The following is a 22414-nucleotide window of genomic DNA, read 5'->3' as shown; positions in this document are numbered from 1 at the left end:
TGGTCCAAATTATCCTCTCATGTAGCACTGTGAATAACAATATCATCAAGATATGCTGCAGCAAAATCTGACAATCCCAACAATACCTGATCTATTCATCTTTGGAACGTAGCTGGAGCGCCGTGCAGTCCAAAAGGCATTATGGTGAACTGGTACAGACCCCATGGTGTACGCAAGGCTTTTAACTCACAGGACTGTGGAGTCAGCGGCACCCAGTAGCCTTTGCATAGATCAATAGTTGTTAGAAACTTTGCTTTGCCCAACCGATCAATGAGTTCACCAATGCGAGGAACTAGATAGGAATCAAACTCAGAAATTGCATTCAGATAACGAAAGTCTATGCAAAACCTTATGGTGCCATCCTTCTTTGGTACCAATACAATGGGATTTCACCACTCACTTCTTGATACCTCAATGATGCCCAAGGATATCATCAGATCCACTTCCTTTTTAAGGGACAGCAGGAGGCGCTCAGGGATTCTGTAGCTCAATCTTTCCACAGAAGCATTATTTTTTAGCACAATGTTGTGGTCAATAACATTTGTACAACCAGGATTTTCTTTAAAAACTTCTGGGGCACAGAGGGCACTGACCTGGGTTTGCTCATCAGCTGTTGGGTGTTTGAGATCAGACAAAGCAGCGGCAGGTAGAGGAAGGTACTGCACATCTTCGTCATCCTCTTCTTCCACATTCCTAATCAACAACACTTCCTTTTTGTCGGACCTGGGAAACCATTCTTTTAATAGGTTAACATGCAACGTTCTCTGTGAGCGTGCTTCGCCAGGGTCACATACGTGGTTGGACCCATTTTCTGCTTTACCTCATAAGGCCCTTGCCATTTTGCGAGGAGTTTGTTGTCTTGTGTGGAGAGCAAAACCTTTTGTTCAGCGGAAAAGCTCCTCTCCCGGGCAGATCTGTCATACCAGTTTTTTTGGTTACTTTGGGCCTCCAACACATTCTGCTGGGCCAGTGCAGTCATTTCGCTCAGTTTCTCCCTCATGTGGACAACATCGGCAACAACACTCTGTGGCTCAGCTGTTTTGGGACTCTTTTCCCAATGGGTTTTGAGCAAAGAAAGTGGGCCTCTTACCTCATGTCCATATAAGAGTTCAAACGGGGAGAACCCAGTTGATGCCTGAGGGACTTCTTTGAAATCAAAAAGCACATAGGGTAACCACTGGTCCCAATCAGATCCTATTTCACAGATTAATTTCCTGAGCATTTGTTTCAGTGTTTTGTTAAACCTCTCTGTCAAACCATCAGTCTGAGGATGGTAGGCGGTAGTCCTGATCCTTTTAATAATAATAATAATAATACATGAGACTTGTATAGCGCTTTTCAGGAAACTCAAAGACGCTATGACAGAGAATAAAAAAAGAAAAATACAAAAAAAATACAAAAAGAGATAAACAAAACAGAAAATAGGGGGGGGGGGGGGTCAGTGGTTGAATGCAGTGTTGAACAGGTGGGTTTTGAGTGATGTTTTGAATGCTGTGAGGGAGGAAGAATCTCTGATGGATTGGGGTAATGAGTTCCAGAGGGTGGGTGCAGCAACGGAGAAGGCTCTGCCGCCCCAGGACTTGAGGTTGGTCCGGGTGGGGAGGGACAGGAGGTTGGCAGTAGCAGAGCGGAGGGAGCGAGTGGGAGTGTGTCTGTGGAGGAGGTCAGTCAGGTAGGATGGGGCCAGGTTATGGAGGGCTTTGTATGTCATTAGGAGGATTTTGTACTGAATTCTCTGGGGGATGGGGAGCCAGTGGAGCTTGATGAGGACGGGGGTGATGTGTTCACGGATTCGGGTGTGGGTGAGTAGACGGGCGGCGGAGTTAGATAGATAGATAGATAGATCGTACTTTATTGATCCCAAATTGGGAAATTGTTTTTGTTACAGCAGCATAAAAGGCATTTTACAATAAAACAAAATATACAAGAATAGAAATAAAATAAAATAAAATATAAAATAAAATATAAAATATACATGTCAAAATACAAAATAGAAAATATACATACAGATATTATATATATATACAAATATATATATATTCAAAATATATGGAATTATGGAGTATTAAATATGAAACAGATTATGTGTGAGTAAAATGTACAAGGTGGTTTTATTTCTAGAGAAACTATGGAGCAGAGAGTTCTCTTCCAGCCAGAGGTGATTTGTTGTACAGAGTTATTGCAGTGGGCAGGAATGTTTTCCAGTATCTGTCCTTGAGACAGGGGAGCTGCAGCAGTCTGTTGGAGAAGGAGCTCCGTTGACTGTCCAGCTGCAGGTGGAGAGGATGGGTGGGGTTATCCATGATGGACAACAGCCTGTTCAGTGTCCTCCTCTCCACCACAGCTTCAAAGGGTTCCAGCTTGATGCCGATGACTGACCCAGCTTTCCTGATCAGTTTATTGATCCTGCAGGTGTCACCGGCTCTGATGCTGCCCCCCCAGCAGACCGCAGCAAAGAAGAGTGCACTAGCCACAACAGACTGATAGAAGATCTCCAGCATCTTACTGCATACGTTGAAGGATCTCAGCTTCCTCAGAAAATAGAGTCTGCTCATCCCCTTCTTGTACACAGCGTCAGTGTTGATCCTCCAGTTCAGCCCATTGTCTAAGTGCACTCCCAGGTACTTGTAGACCTCCACAACTGCCACATCCTCTCCCAGAATGCACAGGGGCAGAGGAGGAGATGTCCTCTTCCTCCTGAAATCAATGACCATCTCTCTGGTCTTGGCCACATTCAAAAGCAGATGATTTCTTCCAGTCCACTCAACAAAATCACCCACCAGCGCTCTGTACTCCTCCTCCCGTCCATCCCTTATACACCCTACCACTGCAGAGTCATCCGAAAACTTCTGCAGGTGGCATGACTCTGAGTTGTATAGAAAGTCAGAGGTGTATAAGGTGAACAGGAAAGGAGACAGCACAGTCCCCTGTGGGGCTCCAATACTACCAACCACCACATCAGACAGCACACTGCCCAGCCGGACGTACTGTGGTCTGTCCGTGAGGTAGTTGGTAATCCAGGAGATGGTGGACGAGTTTACCCTCATAGCCTGCAGCTTGTCACTCAGTAGCCGAGGCTGGATCGTGTTGAATGCACTGGAGAAATCAAAAAAGGTGATTCTCACAGTGCAACCCGATCCATTCAGGTATGAGTGAGCACGCTGCAGCAGGTAAATAATGGCATCGTCCACCCCCAGGTGAGGCTGGTAGGCAAATTGCAGAGGGTCAAGGAATGATCTCACCTGCGGTCTGAGATGGGCCAAGACCAGTCTCTCAAGCACCTTCATCACATGAGATGTGAGTGCTACAGGGCGATAGTCATTGAGCCCAGAAGGAGTTGTCTTTTTAGGGACCGGAACAACGCATGATGTCTTCCACAGCACCGGGATGGTCTCCAAGTGCAGGCTCAGGTTGAATATATACTGGAGAACAGGAGCCAGCTGGCGTGCACAGGTCCTCAGGACCCTGGGGCTGATACCATCAGGGCCAGCAGCCTTGCCTTGGTGGAGTTTTTCCATCTGACTCTGGACCTGTCCTGTGCTCACAGTGAAGCGGGGGGGGGGGGCTTGATGGCAGGGGGGATAGAGGGGGGGGGGTCTGAGGCAAGATGAGCAGAGGGGGGGGGGGGGGTCAGCGGCAATGTGAGCAGAGGGGGGGTGCAGAAGCCAGGCTGGGTGGTGGAGGAGAGGTGTGAAGTGTAGGTGGTGAGCAGAGGGGGGATGTTGACGCCAGGCTGAGAGGAGGAGGTGAGGTGAGAAGAGGAAGTGGAGGAGACAGCAGCGGGCGGAGAGCTAAACCTATTGAAGAAGGTGTTCAGCTCGTTGGCCCTCTCCAGGGTGCCCACAGTCAGTCTGTCTCTCCCTTTGAAGCCAGTGATAGCCTTCATCCCAGCCCAGACATCCCTGCTATTGTTCTGCTGGAGCTTAGTCTCCAGCTTCTTCCTGTACGAATCTCTGCCCCTCCTCAAATTGTCTCTCAGTAGATGCTGGATACTCTTCAGCATTGATTTGTCCCCAGACTTATAAGCTTCCTTTTTCTTATTTAAAAGAGTTTTCAGGTCACTAGTAATCCAGGGTTTATTATTGGGGAAACAGTTGACAGTTTTAGCCGGTAATATTGTTTGTTCACAGAAGTTGATGTATTCTGTGATGCAGTCAGTCATATTATTGATGTCCTCTCCATGTGGCACACAAAGCACGTCCCAGTCAGTGGTCTCGAAGCAGTCCTGTAGAGCCTCATTAGCCCCTGGAGTCCATTTCCTCACAGTCCTGGTGGATACAGGCTGCCTCTGCACCAGTGGGACATATTTAGGAGCCAAAAAGACGAGGTTGTGGTCAGATCTGCCCAGGGGGGGGAGGGCAGTGGCACAATATGCATTCTTGGTATTAGCATATAGAAGATCCAATTCAGTTCTGGATGTATTGGAGTTTGTTGAGGATTTTTGCAGGTGAACCATAGAGGAGGCTGTTGCAATAGTCCAGACGGGAGGTGATGAAGGCGTGGATGAGGGTTTCTCCTAATTCTTCGCTTCCGCCTCTTGAGAGACTGTTTCTTGAGAATGTCTTCCACAAGCAACACTCCAATGGCTGATAGCCCCAGTACCGCACGAAACATGTTTTCGATGGACGACAGTGAAAATGGAACGCACACGCTATTTGTTGTTTGTTTATATCACAGTCTGTTCTTCTTCTCTGTCTTCCGGTTGTTGCCTATTTTGAATGACGAATACACACTACCACCGCCTGCTGGTAAGGAGAGTTATTGCCACTCACGCATGCGCAGTTCGTACGTGCTCGGCTGAAGTCTTTGCGGTGTGTTCCAGTGCGACACACGGCCAAGACGCAGGAGAACTCGCCGATGCAACAGTCGGCGTCGGCGAGTTCTCTGGTGACTGCCTGGTGTGTCAGGGCCTTAAATGTAGCTCCCAAGCTGAAAAAGTGTGGGCACCCCTGCTCTAGATGATAGGAAAGGAGGTTTGAAACTTCCTTTATAACCTCCTTTAGCTTAGGAACAACTGGACATTCCTTTACGAAAGAAAAGGAGAAAATGCTGCCCCACAATGCCTTGCGGCCGCAGCATTTTCCGTCACACAACAGTCGGCCGTTTACGGAAACAACCGATTATGACCGAGAAATGATATCATGAAAGTTACGGTGCTTATTAAGCATTTTAAAACGTGTGTATTAACTTGCCAAAGTGCTTTGTTTTGAACGTTTATCAGTATTATAATCAAAAAGAGAAATATGAACGTTAGTTTTTACGGAAATTATCAAATGTGACCCGCTCTATCGAAATCAGTCGGAAGTCGCAACGGCTCATTTCAAAATAAACGTGGATTTGGGGTTCGGGTGTTTTGTTTGATTTTAAATAAACAAAGTCTTGGCTTTCAGAATATGAAACTTTTATTTCCAAAATCACACGATAAATACATTTTTGAAGCTTGTAAAGGGAAGATGACAGCTCTCACTCGCCACTCTGCTGTTCCGCACCGCTGCTTCCCCTCCCTCCGCTGACATTATGAATGTAATGCGTATAGTAATCATACTGTAGATAACACGGCAGGGTCCGTTACAGTTTGTTTTCATCTGATTTAAATCAAACAAAGTCTTGGCTTTCAGAATATTAAACTTGTTTCTGCAAATTCAGATGATAAATACAGCTTTGAAGCTTGTAACGGCATAATTACAAGCGGAGAACGGAGTAACTTTACGTCACAGCAGGCATAACAACAGCCGGTGTTTCTCGTGAGTGTTTTCCCCGGGAAACAAACACAATATACAGAAACGCTAAATTACACACACACGTATACACGCCAGTGTTGTAGTCAAGTCACCAATTCACGAGTCCAAGTCACTCTCGAGTCACCATTCTTCGAGTACGAGTCCAAGTCCGAGTCACCAAGGGAGAGTCCTAGTCGAGTCCGAGTCCAAGTCCGAGTCACCCAAGGAGTGTCCGAGTCGAGTCCGAGTCCGAGTCATCATTACCTGTGTTCGAGTCCAAGTCCGAGTCACCTAAGGAGTGTCCGAGTCGAGTCCGAGTCATCATTACCTGTGTTCGAGTCCGAGTCCAAGTCCGAGTCACCTAAGAAGAGTCCAAGTCCGAGTCACAAGTCTTCATGTATTAATCTTCGTGGATATATGTGTTGAAATGTAGCTGCTCCTCAACATTGCTTTTATCCTGTCATGTTATACTAATGTGTCTATTGAACTGCTGTGAAGCGAGTTTGGCTACAATTATTGTAAAAGGTGCTATACAAATATAAAGCTTATTACTAATATTAGTATTATTATTATTATTATTGTAAATTACCTTTAATATGTCTAACTATATTTAAAGGGGACCTATCATGCAAAATGCACTTTTGTACGTCTTTTATACATGAATATGTGTCCCCGGTGTTCCAGGGAACTCACCAAGTGTCAGAAAACACAACCCTCTCTATTTTCCTCCATACCCAAATCTCTAAAAAAGGGGCTGCAACGGATCTGATAAAAACTGATCCAGATTTGAACACTGTCCTGACGTCAGGACAGTGGCGCTACGGCTATTGGGCCAACTCTCCACCTATCAGGGGAATGTGGGGTTGGGCCACGGCCGGCCATTGCCGCTCGAAATCGCTGGAGACGCTGTAGTACATATGCCAGGCCTGTAAGTGGCGCTGTAGTCTGCCACAAAAGCAGCGAAGAAGACTTCCCGCGCATAGTTACCATGGTTACCCTTCTGTTTATTCTCCGCTGTGGCTTTTTTTCTCCCTCCCCGAGGCAAGCGTTTGCACCCGCTGCTTTAATTCAATACAATCCCTCCCCGTCGAGGCAAGCACTGTAATTCTCTCCGGTTAGTCCACCAGCAGATGACAAACACCCACCTCTCCGCCTCTTCCAAGGAACGAGGGGACCGTGCGGCAGAGTTTCAGTTAGGTTTTCTTTCGCCGGTCAAGATGTCCGTTAAAGTTTAAATCTTCCGGACAAAATTAGAAAAGTGCCGGTCAAAGGTCTTCTTTGTTATTTATTGAGCTTTAAAACAAATGAATAACGACTCTATAGGCCTATAATAATATAATAAAACACGGAGGACGGAGATCTATTTTTCTCCCCCTCTTCTGACAGCTCAGCAGCTGTTCAGAGCGCGCTCCCCTCTCCTGCAGGGGCGCGTGGTCAGCTGCAGCTCACAGAATCAGCCCCGTAGACAGCAAACAGCACATAGAGCGAAATGAGGCATGGCTAAAAATCATGATCTGTTTGGTATTTTGAAAACAGAAACGTATAAATATACCTTATATAGGTATGGCCCTACAATATATCATTTAAATATAGCATGATAGGTCCACTTTAAAATGAGTTACCTTTTAGAGAAGTGATTATATTTGTATGTCAATATTTTCCTATGGTAAAGTTTTCGTTTTGCACTTTTAATTTGATAGTAATAAGATCGGGACTCTTATTTTGAAGGAACTTTTACCGGTTGAATCGGTTTACCGATAAAGATTGAGCCCCAGAAAGCACATGGCTACTTAGCATGCAAAATGACTCATTCTGCATGTTAAGTAGCCATGTGCTTTCGTGTTATCGGCTGAATCTTTATTTATTGATTAGATCACGTTACTCTGATGATAGTGTTCAAGACAGCCTATATGTCTGAACTCGATTCTTAGAGTAATGTGTTACGGAGCCTTCTCTTCAATATTGTTTCCACATAACGAGCATTTTGCGCTGCTCTTTTCCAATGTGGAAGCAGAATGTGTGAAAGCATACAGCACGATGCATTGCAGGGTGTGTCTCTAGACATCTTTAGACTGGAATAGCGGGGCCCAGTACGTGAACTCACCTCACAGGTGCACACGTCAGGATAGAGGACATCAGACTCCAGAGAAAACTTGCTCGAGTCCAAGTCGGAGCGTCAATGTACAAGTCGAGTCCGAGTCATCGTGGGGGGAAAAATTCACGAGTCCGAGTCCAAGTCAGCGTACGCGAGAATTCACGAGTCCGAGTCCAAGTCATCCTGCGCGAGAATTCAGGAGTCCAAGTCCGAGTCGCGTCAATCAGTGCGCGAGTCCGAGTCGAGTCACGAGTCCCGAAAATCGGCACTCGAGTCCGACTCGAGTCCAGGGGCCGTTCTCATTTCATCAAATCCCCCTCCTCGACTCCTCGACTCCTCGGTCCTCCGGTAGTGACCCGGAAATGAATTTTAGCGCGCCATGTTGAAGGACATCTCATTTCTCTAAATGCACATCGAGGACCGAGCATCGAGCGTCGAGGAGGCTCTCTGGAGGAGCTATAACCGAGGATGCATTGATGGGTCCTCCACGGTCCTCCACGGCTCCTTCGTGGATGCATTTCCGGGAACAGAGATGTTTCAAAGAGTCGAGACGCACGGCCGGACTTATCTCAGCCAATGACAGCTCTGCATGCATCCCCTGGATATTATTTTATTAACTGCTTTCATCGCGACGCGATGTTTACAGTGAGAACAGCTGTGAGGTCCGTGCAGAAAGCAGAGCAGTGTGTATAATATATATCACTCAGTATAACAGGCCTACTCTCTTTATTTGCTTTAGTTTAGTAGATATCTACAAACAAAGAGTCGATATTTTTCTAAAACCATTTAGTGCTTCACATAATAAAATACACAACGGCTGTAGCCTGATTATATGCTTTAGGAGCTGTAGGTGCGTGTGTGTAGTGTAGGTGTGTGTGGTACAGTGTGTGCGTAGATGCAGCGGACAGACAGGTCTCAGTTGGTTTGGTGTCCTCTGCTTACTTTTAATACTTGTAAATAAAACTTTTGGCCCGTCATTTATTTTCCTCATTGTAGCGACCAGAGAGGGGGGGGGGGTATATCCAGTCTCTGATAGTGTTACGTTATTATGAGAGTGCTCTGTTTGATTCTGAAATTGTATATATATATATATATAAATAAATGTATGTGTGTGTGTGTGTGTGTGTGTGTGTGTGTGTGTGTGTGTGTGCGTGTGACGTGATTCAAGATGGCGCCTGTGTCGGCTCGCCGCTCGCTCAGCTCTCTACCTTTAGCTATCCTGTTTTTGTTTTATGTTTGTCAGAATGTCTCTGCTCTGCTCGTTTATGATCGCCAAGCTCTCCTCCACCTCAGACCCTCACTGGAGTTGATATTGCTGCCCAAACCTACATCTGGCAACCATAAATCGTCCCCCCCCCCTCTACTGTCGGATATTCCCACCTACCTGCGCCGGTTGCCCTGCATCCTGCCTCGCCGAAAGTGCTTTTGACGACGGGGAAAGCGTGGTGGTGCACTGGTCCATCTTAAAGCATACCTGACGGCTTCTTCTGTGAATTATCCACGCCTCGGATGTCATGGCCCTCCTGCTGCACACCATGTGAGGGATCGGTGGATTCGCCCCGTTTTTCCGGAGCTGCGGACTCTGATGGGCCCGCTGGCAGCTCCTCCTGCCCGACTGACTGCTCCCGGCCCGCGCGGCGTTCAACACGCACATCTTCGTCAGCTGAGACGCACTACACCTTCGGCAAGCCCGGAGCGAAAACTTTGCATGGCTTTGCTAAATGCTAGGTCGATAGCAAACAAAACGTTCCTGCTAAACGACTTCTTCACCTCTCGTGAACTGGATTTTATGTTCCTGACGGAGACCTGGGTCCACGCTGGCGAGTATACACCGTTCTCTGAACTTCTTCCTCCTGACTGTACATTCTTCAGCTCCCCCCGTGCCACTGGCCATGGTGGGGGCATAGCATCAGTGTTTAGAGCTAGCCTCCAATGCCGATTGCTTCACCCTGTAACTAGCTATGCCAGCTTTGAGTTGCAGCTTTTTGAACTGAACCCGGCCTCGCCTATACTCTGCGCAGTCGTGTATCGTCCGCCAAAGTGTAATAAGGATTTCATAAATGACTTTTCTGACTTTCTGTCCGGGATCATGGTGAAATATGATCGTGTTTTGATCTCCGGAGACTTCAATGTCCATGTGTGTTGCGAGTCCAAACCTCTGGTTAGGGACTTTTTAAATCTCCTTGATTCTTTTGGTCTCGTTCAGTCCGTGGCTGGCCCAACACACGAAAAAGGACACACTTTGGACTTAGTATTATCGTTTGGACTGTCTGTATCTGTGGATGAAATATGTGCAGCAACGCGTATCTCAGACCATTTACCGGTTCTGTTTACAACCTCCATCCCTTCCGCAGGAGTCGAATCACGTGCCCCTGCGCGTCGTCTGCGTTTGATTAACCCCTTGACTGCCTCACAGTTCTCTGATGTTTTTAATGCTTCTCCGATCTGTAAATTAGAGGTGAACTGTGCTTTTAATGCTGATGAGCTTATCTCCATGTTTGATTCGACATGCACACTAATACTGGATTCTGTTGCTCCTTTTACGCTTAGACGCACCAAAGTTCTATCAGAGCCGTGGCTCAATGACTGTACTCGCGCTCTCAGACGCGCTTGCAGGCGTGCAGAGAGAAAATGGAAAAAGGATAAACTCCATGTCTCCCTATAAATCCTTCGTGCTTGCCTTTCTGACTACCAGACGGCAGTCAAAGCAGCCAAAACAGAGCACATTTCTCTGACATTTCTCACATTCATCTCCAAAAACAGCCATAAACCTCAGGTTCTTTTTAATGTCCTCAACTCGATCATTAATCCCTGTGATGTTCCTCCAATTGTGCCATCGACTACTCTCTGTGATAAGTTTCTTACATTTTTTATTGAAAAGGTATCTGCTCTTAGGCTAGCCCACACTAGTGCTACCCCAGATCCTGCTCCTTTTCTGTGCCCTGCTGTCCTCGACCACTTTGAGACTGTATCCCTCTCTTCTCTCTCGGATGTAGTCAAGCACCTGCGGCCGACAAACTGCACCTCAGACAGCATTCCCTCTCGCCTTCTCAGAGATGTTTTTGATTCAGTTGGAGCAAGTATTTTATTACTTTTAAACACCTCTCTTAGCTCAGGATGTGTCCCAGCTGCCTTCAAACATGCCGTGGTTAAGCCACTACTTAAAAAGAAAAATCTCGACCCCTCCATTCTCGCAAATTTTAGGCCCATCTCCCAGCTACCTTTTTTATCAAAAGCCCTGGAGCGAGTAGTCTACGCCCAGCTGCAGTCTTTTTTAACCATCCATGGAATCCATGAAAAGTTTCAGTCTGGCTTCAAACCCATGCACAGCACTGAAACAGCCATTTTAAGAGTTTTTAATGATCTGCTCCTCGCCGCCGACTCAGGTAGCTCCGCTGTCTTGGTGCTGTTAGACCTGACAGCTGCCTTCGACACTGTGGACCATAGCATCCTGTTGTCACGGCTTGAACAGTCCGCTGGCATCACAGGCTCTGCCCTTGCATGGTTCAGGTCCTACCTGACAGACCGTAGCTTCTCAGTGCAGCTAGGTGCCTTCTCCTCTGCCAAAGCCCCTCTTACCTGTGGGGTTCCCCAAGGCTCGATTCTGGGCCCCATCCTTTTTCTACTGTACATACTGCCCCTAGGTTCAATTCTCACAAAACATAATATTCCCTTCCACTGCTACGCCGACGATGTACAGATCTATCTGCCTCTCAAAGCAAATGTCAAACACTCACTACAGCAGTTGATGGACTGCTTAGCAGAGATAAAATCCTGGCTGAGCAAAAACTTTCTCAACCTCAACGAGAGCAAGACTGAGGTCATCTTTTTTGGACCGCAACCTCCAGCCTCTCCGGTTGATATTCTGGGCTCTATCAAAAAAAACATCCTCCCCTCGGTCATGAACCTTGGAGTGACCTTCACTAGCACTTTTAAATTCGACAAGCAGGTCAGCACCGTAGTAAAATCCTGCTTTTTTAAAATAAGACTATTGGCCAAAACCAAGTCGTATTTATCTTTTAATGACTTAGAAAGGGTTATTAACGCCTTTGTAACCTCGAGACTGGACTATTGCAACGCTCTGTATGTGGGTATGGACCAGGCCTCAATTAAACGCCTGCAGCTAGTCCAAAACGCTGCTGCACGTTTGCTGACTGGCCACAAAAAGCGTGACCACATCACCCCTATTCTGGCCTCACTACACTGGCTTCCAGTTCGGTTCAGAATTGATTTTAAAATCCTTTTATTTGTTTTTAAAGCACTAAATGGGCTGGCTCCGGCCTATATAGCTGAACTCCTCCAGCGCTACACCCCAGCCAGAGCTTTAAGGTCTGCTGACCAGCTGCTGCTGGTAGTGCCCAAGACCAGGCTTAAAACCCGAGGGCACCGAGCCTTCGCAGCAGCTGGCCCTAGGCTCTGGAACACTCTGCCCCTCCATGTAAGGTCGGCCCAGACCCTAGGGGTTTTTAAATCAAAACTAAAAACACACTTCTCTCTGGCTTTCTAGTTAGAGCGGAGCACGACTCCTGACTTTTCCGTGTGTTTTATTTTTATTTTGTTTTTAAGATATATCTGTTGTAATTTATTGTCGTTTATTGTGATTGTAGTAATGTGTTTTTATTACATGTACAGCACTTTGGCTCGACCAAAAATCGCTTTTAAATGTGCTATATAAATAAAACCTGATTTGTGTGTGTGTGTGTGTGTGTGTGTGTGTGTGTGTGTGTGTGTGTGTGTGTGTGTGTGTGTGTGTGTGTGTGTGTGTGTGTGTGTGTGTGTGTGTGTGTGTGTGTGTGTGTGTGTGTGTGTGTGTGTGTGTGTGTGTGTGTGTGTGTGTGTGTGTGTGTGTGTGTGTGTGTGTGTGTGTGTGTGTGTGTGTGTGTGCGTGCGTGTGCGCATCTGTAGCCTGTTATTGTCTCATTATACCGCACTGTGAATGAATTAAAAGTAAATATATAAGTGGTCATGAACACATCTGTCCATCAGACAGAGGGCTGCTGTGCCTCCTGTCATCATTAATGGACGTCTCTTTAAAATGACCACTCAGAGGAGAGGAGTTCTCTTTTCTCTAACCGCCTGTTGCTTCCCCTCCTCTCTCCTCGGTTCCCCTCCTCGGCTCCTCCGCTCGCATCTCCTGTGGGCGGGACTAAGTCTCGAGGATAGGAGTCGAGGAGGGGAATTTGATGAAATGAGAACGGCCCCAGGACTCGAGTACTCCATCTCTGACACACACACACACACACACACACACACTAGTATTTTGATCATTTGCTAATAACCAATCAGATCGATGGATTCCAGAGAGGAGGAAACTTTAAAGACCTTTTTCTCAAAATGATGACTCGGTGACAGTCATTATATAATGTGACATATTTCGCTTAATATTTGGAGTACAAAAACAATCCTGATATCATTAGAAAGCTAGGAATCTCCTCTTTACAACAGTGTATACAACTCAAAATATGTCTTCGGGTCAATGCGACTGATTTCGATGGAGCAGGTCACAAATAAAGTCAACATTTCACAGTCTTTACTGAGCTGTGTGGGGTTTGTTCAACTTTTAAAAGACGTTTGAATGGTGATATACACAGTGATAGATGTTAAGGACTAACGTTTATAATAAATACTCTAGTATTTATTTTAAGATCTTTTCATACAATCATAGTATTTGGATCATCACACCCAGGTGTGTGTTCCAAGATGGCAGCACGTTGATTTGTCTCTGTTAGTCTCATTCTCGTTTTTTTTGGCATTAACTACCTCTTGTGCATACTGACATTTAAAAAGAATTATTTAGCTTTTTAGACCCGTTTTTAAATTGGTCTGCTGCGCTTTTAAAAACGTTTTAAAAGCTTTTAAAAGTTTTTGGGCTGTTTTGCGTCGTTTTGTGCTGGTGCCTCGCTGTGACTGGATTGTTTGCTCTCTGCCTGAGCTGTCGCTCTTTCGGACTGTGGATTGCTGTCTGTCCTGCCGTGCTGTCGGGGGCTGGTCGACCTGAGCTGCTGGGACCTGAGCTGCGGATCCTGAATTGGGTGTGTTGCAGCTCAATGTTGCCTAAAGCTACCCTTATGTTCGCTTTTTTCCTGGGATTAATTGTCAGCCCGCATGTCGGCAAAACTGACGGATTGCCTCCCAGCGATGCCTCTGTTCACTTCGGACATTCGGATGGTGGAACCTCTGGAGCGCTGACTCCATCGGATAGTTTTTACCAAAAGCTGACGTTTCATGGCACGAAATGCGCTCTCCCGTATGCCCTTTTGACTCTGGACTCGCTAATATCGAAGGATCGGAGCAGCCCCGCCCCTCTGAGGAGTGACGCGTCCAGAGCACATGTGAAAAAATCATCTTCCAGACTGTTAATATTGTTACTGCTATTACTCTCTGGTAACGTTAACATTAACCCTGGTCCTGAGTGTTTCTCTGCTTCCTTGCATCATTTGCCAACTCCGAATGAGTTTAGCTGTAGGCAAGGATTGGGTTTTCTGCATGTTAATGCTAGAAGCCTAGTGCCCAAATTAGATGTTTTCAAGACCTGGTTTTTAGTTGCTAAGCCTGATATTGTTGTAGTTTCTGAAACTTGGTTAAAACCCTCTTGTCACTGACACTGTTATTCAGATTGATGGATATAATGTATTCAGAGCTGATCGTAAGGGCAGAGCTGGTGGTGTTGCAATATACACTGCTGAGAAACTACAGTGCTCTGTCCTTCACTCAATTTCAATTCCAAGGCAATTTGAGTTGCTAGCAGTCCAAATAACTATAGCAAATGCTCCTCTCACTGTTATTGGCTGTTATAGGCCTCCATCGGCCATCATGGATGCAACTACTAGCCTGACTGAATTGTTGTCTAAGTTTTCTTCTGAAATCATTTTATTGGGTGATTTAAATTGGGACTGGTTAAGTGATAAATCCTCACAGTTTAAGCAGGTTTGTGATTCTTTGAACTTAACTCAGTTTATTGATAGTCCCACTAGAATAAACCCTGCCAAACCCAATAACGATACCCTTATAGATGTCATTCTAACAAATGCAGCTCATAAGTATGTGTCTGTTGGTGTTTTTCCTAATGATATCAGTGACCATTGCACTATCGCTTGCGTTAGGAGCACTAAGTTGCCCAAAGCCAAGGGCCTTATTGTGCTCAGGCGCTGCTTCAAACACTTCTCTGAGCAGGCTTTCCTACACGATCTGGCGGAGGTTAAATGGCACTTCACAGCGTTAATTCCATCTGTTGATGTTGCCGTCCAATTTTTTATTGATCACTTTTTATCGATTATTAATAGACATGCCCCCCTTAGAAAATTCAGAGTTAAGAATAGGAACACTCCATGGTTTACTAGAGAACTATCTGATCTCATTCATGATCGAAATAAGCAATGGTCCTTAGCTAGAAAGTCTAACACTAGTGATGACTGGCTTCTTTTTCGTGTCCTCAGAAATAAATGTTCTGCCCTTATTAAAAAAGCTAAAGCTGATTACTATCTGAGCTTAACCACTGATTGTTTTAATGACCATTCCAAATTCTGGAAAACAATTAAATCACTTCAGAACAAGAAGGTTTCTAGTTTCCCACAAAAACTGAAGGTCAATGATTCTTTTATTTCAGATTCAGATGGTATGTCTAATGCCTTTAATGCTCACTTCAAAAAGGCTGGTCACATTTTTGATGAGCAAAGTCATGACTCTCTAAATGGTCGTACTCACAGCCATAGTCAAGAGTTGAACTCCCCTGTTTTTGATTTAGCTTATTTCTCGGTCTCTGAAGTCTTACAGGGTTTGCACTCGATTGATCCTAAAAAGTCTGCCGGGCCTGACGGCCTTGACCCGTTCTTTTTAAAAATTGCAGCTCAGATGATAGCACAACCAGTAACTGATATTTTTAATCTCTCCCTGTCCACTCACACACTGCCAGCTGTGTGGAAGCAAGCTCTGGTATCGCCCCTCTTGAAAGCTGGTGATCCCACGGAGTTGAATAACTGTCGTCCTATCTCAAATCTTTCTGTGTTATCAAAGATTCTTGAGTCCCTTGTTTCTACTCAGCTAAAACTTTTTTTAAATTCACACAACATCCTTAACCCTATGCAATCTGGATTCAGATCAAAGCACAGTACTGTGACTGCCAGTCTGAAAGTCTTAGACGATATTAAGGCTGCTTTGGATAAGAAATCAGTTTGTGTTGCATTGTTTATTGACCTAGCCAAAGCATTTGACACTGTAGATCACCACATTATGTCTAATGTTATGTTGGTGTCTCGTTTCGGTCACAATGCCATTTGCTGGTTTCAGAGTTATCTAACCGACCGCACTCAATGCGTCAGGTTGGGTAGTACTGTCTCTGACCCTGTCACCTTGGAGAAGGGAGTTCCACAGGGCTCTATCTTGGGGCCCTTGCTTTTTTCATTATATGTAAACACTATTTGTAATCAGATGCAATTTTCTACCTATCATATGTATGCTGATGACACTATTGTATACTCGTGTGCTCCTTCTCTGGATATGGCCGTTTCCAATTTAAAATCAGATTTTATCACGCTGCAGCATGCGCTTCTTGATTCTAAACTGCTATTGAACAGTAAGAAAACCAAAGCAATGCTTTTTGCTCCCAAGTCAGCGTCCTCCTCTTGCCTCTCCATTGACACCCTTGATGGCGTTTCTGTTGAATTTGTTGATACCTACAAATATCTGGGCTTTTGGTTGGACAGTAATCTGAACTTTAAACACCATATTGAAGTTTTAACAAAGAAATTGAAATTCACTCTTGGCTTCCTTTTCAGATTTAAATGTTGTTTTTCAATTTCATCCCGTAAAAGGTTGGTCTCTGGCTTATTCCTGTCCCAGCTGGACTACGGTGATACCATTTATAGATTTGCCTGTCCCACTGTTTTGGCCAAACTTGACCCACTTTACCATGCTGCACTGCGTTATATATCAAATGCACCCTATAGGACTCATCATTGCACATTGTATAGCCTAACTGGATGGTCCTCACTTACTATGCGTAGGATGCAGCACTGGTTTTTATTAATGTATAAAGCCATTTTAGGTAAGCTTCCACTCTACATATGTGTCAGATTTGCTCCAGTTTGTGACTCTTACAAACTCAGATCCAGTGCCTGGATACGGTTCCAGGTACCTACTGTACGGACTGAGGCTGGAAAAAGGAGTCTTTCTTATTATGGTCCTTGGTCTTGGAATGACCTTCAATCACGCCTTAAACTGAGGGCACTTGTCTCTATTTCATGTTTTAAATTGAAGTTGTCTGAAGTCCTCACCACCAGCTGCTCTTGCAGTAACAAGTAGTGTACTTTTTTTATTGTCCTAATGTGCACAATGTAATGTAGTGACTGCTTTTTCGTCTTTTGTTTTCTTTATGTTCTCTGTGTTTTATATGTTTGTGTTATGTGTTATGTGTAACGTTGCTGCCTTCTTGGCCAGGTCAGCATTGAAAATGAGATTTTATCTCAATGTTTTTTATCTGGTTAAATAAAGGTTAAATAAAAAATAAAAAAAATTGTATTAATGTGGACCGGAGGGAGAGGGTGACGAGCATAAGTTTCACTTTCCTTTTTTCGCATCTCCTGTGGGCGGGACTAAGTCTCGAGGATAGGAGTCGAGGAGGGGAATTAGAGAAATGAGAAACCTCTTTTGACTCTTGACGCTCACAATCATTTAGGCATTTCATTGTGATACCAAAGTGTGTTCTTCACCTCACATCACTGGATGCGTGTTTTTAACTTTGCAGGATGATGCGCGAGGATCCCCGGGTGGTGCTGAACGTCGCTCACACTGTGGTGAAGAGGGTCTCGCCTTTCGTCCGGCAGATTGACTTCGCCCTGGACTGGATGGCTGTGGAGGCTGGCCGTGCTGTTTACAGGTATTTACGGTTAAATACTGACACAACTCACATCAACACTAATTAGATATATTTACATGAAATCAACTTTATTACACCATGAAAACACACTTTTGTTAAGCTTATCCTAATCATTTATGTCCAATGTTCATTTTGTACATTGGGGATACTAGAACAACTAACAAAAGCATGCAACTAAAGAAAATCAGTTATAAAAAAGTATTATGCCAATACAATGAAAGCATATATGTGTGTTCTCTTGTTGATTGTGGTGATGTTTTATTGCAGGTGAACTTGAGTGCAAGAAAAAGTGCTATTTTTATGATTTAATTGTATTATTATGATTTGTTTTACTATTAGAGTATACTGCATTCATTTCACAAACCATCATTTTAAAGCCATTAAGAGAAAGAAACAATAATTCTAACTAAATTAATGAAAATGTGGGGAGATGTTGAATCTTTTAATTCCTTATTGGTTTCAGACAGGGGGACAAGTCGGACAGCACCTTCATCGTGCTGAGTGGCCGACTCCGCTCTGTCATTGCAAAGGATGATGGGAAAAAGGAACTGGCTGGAGAGTATGGCCGTGGGGATCTCATTGGTGTGGTGAGTGTTCACAAACTGCTGATTTGACACTCCATTGACAAACTGGGGACAGTTCAATCAGGTAAGGCTTTGTTTTTTGTTAAAAGAAAATGTGTTGACACATATGAAAGACATTTTAATAGTCTTTGGCGATCAATCCTGATATTGAGAGAATATCAGGATTGAATAGGAAGTGGGGTGAAGAGGATACTGAAGTTCTGGCTTTGAGGATAGGTGGATTAGCTCTCCTGGCACTGGATGTGATGAATGGAGGTGGATGTGCTGGAGGCGGGCCAATATCTCCAGTGGTGAGCTCTGCAAAGAGGGTTGATAGCATTGTCTGACTCTATTCCGTCTGACCTCCGTCTGGCAGATTGCCAAGGGTAGCATCACTGAAAAATGAGGTTAAGAGCATTATTGTCACCCAAATGTTGAAACTTGAGGGTCACCTTTTCTGACTTAAGTTTACAGACAACTTTATTCACTTCATGGACAGACTGTACTGTAGCATTTTTAATATCTGATGCTAAACTACAAGTGTTAAACATGACATCTGGTCTGGTCTGCTTAGCAACCAATACTATCTGTCCTATTTTTGACCTCTTTTTCAGTTTCATTAAGTGGGGCTGCCTCTGTACAGCACCTGCTGCTTGTAAATGTAGCAGCTGTAGGTTATCAATGTAACTATGCTGATGTACCTGAACTACCCCTTTAACAGTAGTCAAATCCATCCCCACATAGCAGAAATGTTCGTTCTCCTCACGTCCAACATGGACGTCAGACTTCAGTAGAGTAATAGAGTAAATATCTCTTGACAGCTCCATGCCTTGCAAAAATGCAGATTTGATGTCCGTAGAATAGACTTGCCACTGATTTTGACAAATCACTGCTAACAGCAGTCTAAGTGATTCTGAAGCAAAGGTTGGGGAATCTCTCTGTAACTCATGGATATTAACTTATTCAAAACCTCAGGCTACAAGTCTAGCTTCGGGCACAATGCCTTTGGAAGTTTCTTTGAGACTGCAGACCCATCTTGTGGAGATGCATTTCTGGCCTGCATCTTCAATTTCTTCAAAAACATAATTATTCTGCCAGTTGTTTATTTCTTCTTGTTTAGCTGTATCAAATGAGATGTCTTTCGTTATAAGTACATCAGAATCCATATTTTCAGTTTCAATGTTAAGACTATCAACAAGTGACAAGTCAAGTGACTCCTTTTTTCCATCACTGCCATCAGATTCAAGATGTTGCAGGTTATACCAGTTGTTGTGCTTACCTGTGGCTTTGCCTGCTCTGCCCAGGGCCGGCCCTAGACATTTTGGTGCCCTAGGTGAGATTATGATTTGGTTATATTGTGCTGTGTTTCAGTCTGCGTCACATTTGCATGTGTCATGGGTGAGTGTAGTACTTCTCCTACATCTACTTAATATGGCTGCTGCTGCCCTGTTCATAAGAGGCTTCTCAATACTCAAATTTCCCCTCCTCGACTCCTATCCTCGTGAGTTAGTCCCGCCCGCATGAGATGCGAGCGGAGGACTCGAGGAGGGGAACCGAGGAGAGAGGAGAGGAAGCAGCAGGCGGTTAGAGAAATGAGAACTCCTCTCCTCTGAGCGGTCATTTTAAAGAGACGTCCATTAATGATGACAGGAGGCACAGCAGCACTCTGTCTGATGGACAGATGTGTTCATGACGACTTATATATTTACCTTTAATTCATTCACAGTGCGGTATAATGAGACAATAACAGGCTACAGATGCGGACATATACACACAAATATATTTATATAAATATATACAATTTAAAGTATGAGAGCACTCTCATAATAACGTAACACAATCAGAGACTGGATATACCCCCCCCCCCCCCTCTCTGGTCGCTGAAATGGGGAATTGAAATTACAGGCCAAAAGTTATATTTACAAGTATTAAAAGTAAGCATAGGACACCAAACCAACTGAGACCCGTCTGTCCGCCGCATCTACGCACTGTACAACACACACACCTACACACTGTACCACACACACACCTACACACTGTACAACACACACACCTACACACTGTACAACACACACACCTACACACTGTACCACACACACACCTACACACTGTACCACACACACACCTACACACTGTACCACACACACCTACACACTGTACCACACACACACCTACACACTGTACCACACACACACCTACACACTGTACAACACACACACCTACACACTGTACCACACACACACCTACACACTGTACCACACACACACCTACACACTGTACAACACACACACCTACACACTGTACCACACACACACCTATACACTGTACCACACACACACCTACACACTGTACCACACACACACACCTACACACTGTACCACACACACACCTACACACTGTACCACACACACACCTACACACTGTACAACACACACACCTACACACTGTACAACACACACACCTACACACTGTACAACACACACACCTACACACTGTACCACACACACACCTATACACTGTACCACACACACACCTACACACTGTACCACACACACCTACACACTGTACAACACACACCTACACACTGTACCACACACACCTACACACTGTACCACACACACCTACAGCTCCTAAAGCATATAGGATACAGCCATTGTGTATTTTATTATGTGAAGCACTAAATGGTCTTAGAAAAATATGGACTCTTTGTTTGTAGATATCTACTAAACTACAGCATACAAATACAGAGAGTAATGTAGGCCTGTTATACTGAGTGATATTTTACACACTGCTCTGCTTTCTGCACGGACCTCACAGCTGTTCTCACTGTAAACATCGCGTCGCGATGAAAGCAGTTAATAAAATAATATCCAGGGGATGCATGCAGAGCTGTCATTGGCTGAGATAAGTCCGGCCGTGCGTCACGCCTCCACTGTTCCCGGAAATGCATCCGCGGAGGAGCCGTGGAGGACCCATCAGTGTCTCCTCGGTTATAGCTCCTCCAGAGAGCCTCCTCGATGCTCGATGCTCGGTCCTCGATGTGCATTTAGAGAAATGAGATGTCCTTCAACATGGCGCGCTGAAATCCATTTCCGGGTCACTACCGGAGGAACGAGGAGTCGAGGAGGGGAAATTAGAGTATTGAGAAGCCTCTATAGTCTGCATTTTGTTCACTCTCTGAGCTATGTGCTGCATTTACTAAAGTAATGTCCTCACTTTCTGCCTGTCTGTCGGGATCATCTTGCATAGTTTGCTTATCCTCGTCCTGTGTGTTAACATGACACCGTCTAGAGCAGGGGTTTTGAAAGTGTGGGAAGGTGAGCCTCCCCTCAGAAAACATAAGAACAGCCGCGCCCGCACCAAAACTGTGCATGTGCTACACAGGTTAAAGGGGAAACTCTTCCCCGCAAAGCACATTGTACAGGGGGTAAACATGTTAACAATAACTTGTGCTTAAACTTCATTCAAGCAGCTGTTGTGTGTCCTGTGCAGGTGGAGGCGCTGACCCACATGAACCGAGCCACCACGGTGCACGCCATCCGGGACTCGGAGCTCGCCAAGCTCCCTGAAGGCGCTCTGAACTCCATCAAAAGGAGGTATCCTCAGGTGGTGACCAGGCTCATCCACCTGCTGGGAGAGAAGATCCTGGGCAACATGCAGCAGGGCAGCGGACCTCTGGCTGGTAATTACTTCCCCCGTTTTGTTAGCCCTCAGCTAATTCTAAAAGTCTAATGGAATATGGCCCACACATGAAACTTCTTATAATGTACTTCTTAAATATGTATGTGAACATATATTAAACAGTAGTATTCATGTGTTAATAAGCCCACATTTTTTAATTCAGAAACTTAAAGTTGAGAACATTTTCGAACAAATATTAGTTGATAAAAATAGCCAAATAACTTATTTCCATAACCAGCTTGAAAAATGCCCTTCCTATTGAGGGGCCCAGCCCTTCGTATGCTTTTATGTATGTGGCCCTCAGTAAAAAAATGTGGACACCCCTGGACTACAGTGTGTATGCAAGTTTTGTTTTAGGTTTTTTAGATATTTAGTTTCAGTCTTACAGTAGTTTTATTTGTTTGTGTGAGTGCCAGGTGTAATGTCTCAAACGTATTTAGGTGCATTAACATACAAAATATATGTTTGGAGAATTATGTAG

General features: G+C 44.8%; 1 protein-coding gene across 1 annotated transcript in view; it reads left to right on the top strand.

Moving 5' to 3' along the window:
• Positions 1-22414, top strand: part of pnpla7b (patatin-like phospholipase domain containing 7b) — an 86153-nt gene that overhangs the window by 31542 nt on the left and 32197 nt on the right. Inside the window, exons 18-20 of the mRNA XM_034118120.1 lie at positions 17558-17689; positions 18153-18276; positions 21745-21934. Coding sequence (XP_033974011.1) covers positions 17558-17689; positions 18153-18276; positions 21745-21934 — 446 coding nt within the window. The remainder of the gene's footprint in view (positions 1-17557; positions 17690-18152; positions 18277-21744; positions 21935-22414) is intronic.

This window comes from Trematomus bernacchii, unplaced genomic scaffold, assembly GCF_902827165.1.
Source record: "Trematomus bernacchii unplaced genomic scaffold, fTreBer1.1, whole genome shotgun sequence".
In the NCBI taxonomy this organism is placed as follows: domain Eukaryota; kingdom Metazoa; phylum Chordata; class Actinopteri; order Perciformes; family Nototheniidae; genus Trematomus; species Trematomus bernacchii.
The sequence above is the reverse complement of the archived record's forward strand: the minus strand, read 5'-3'. Positions and strand labels throughout refer to the sequence as shown.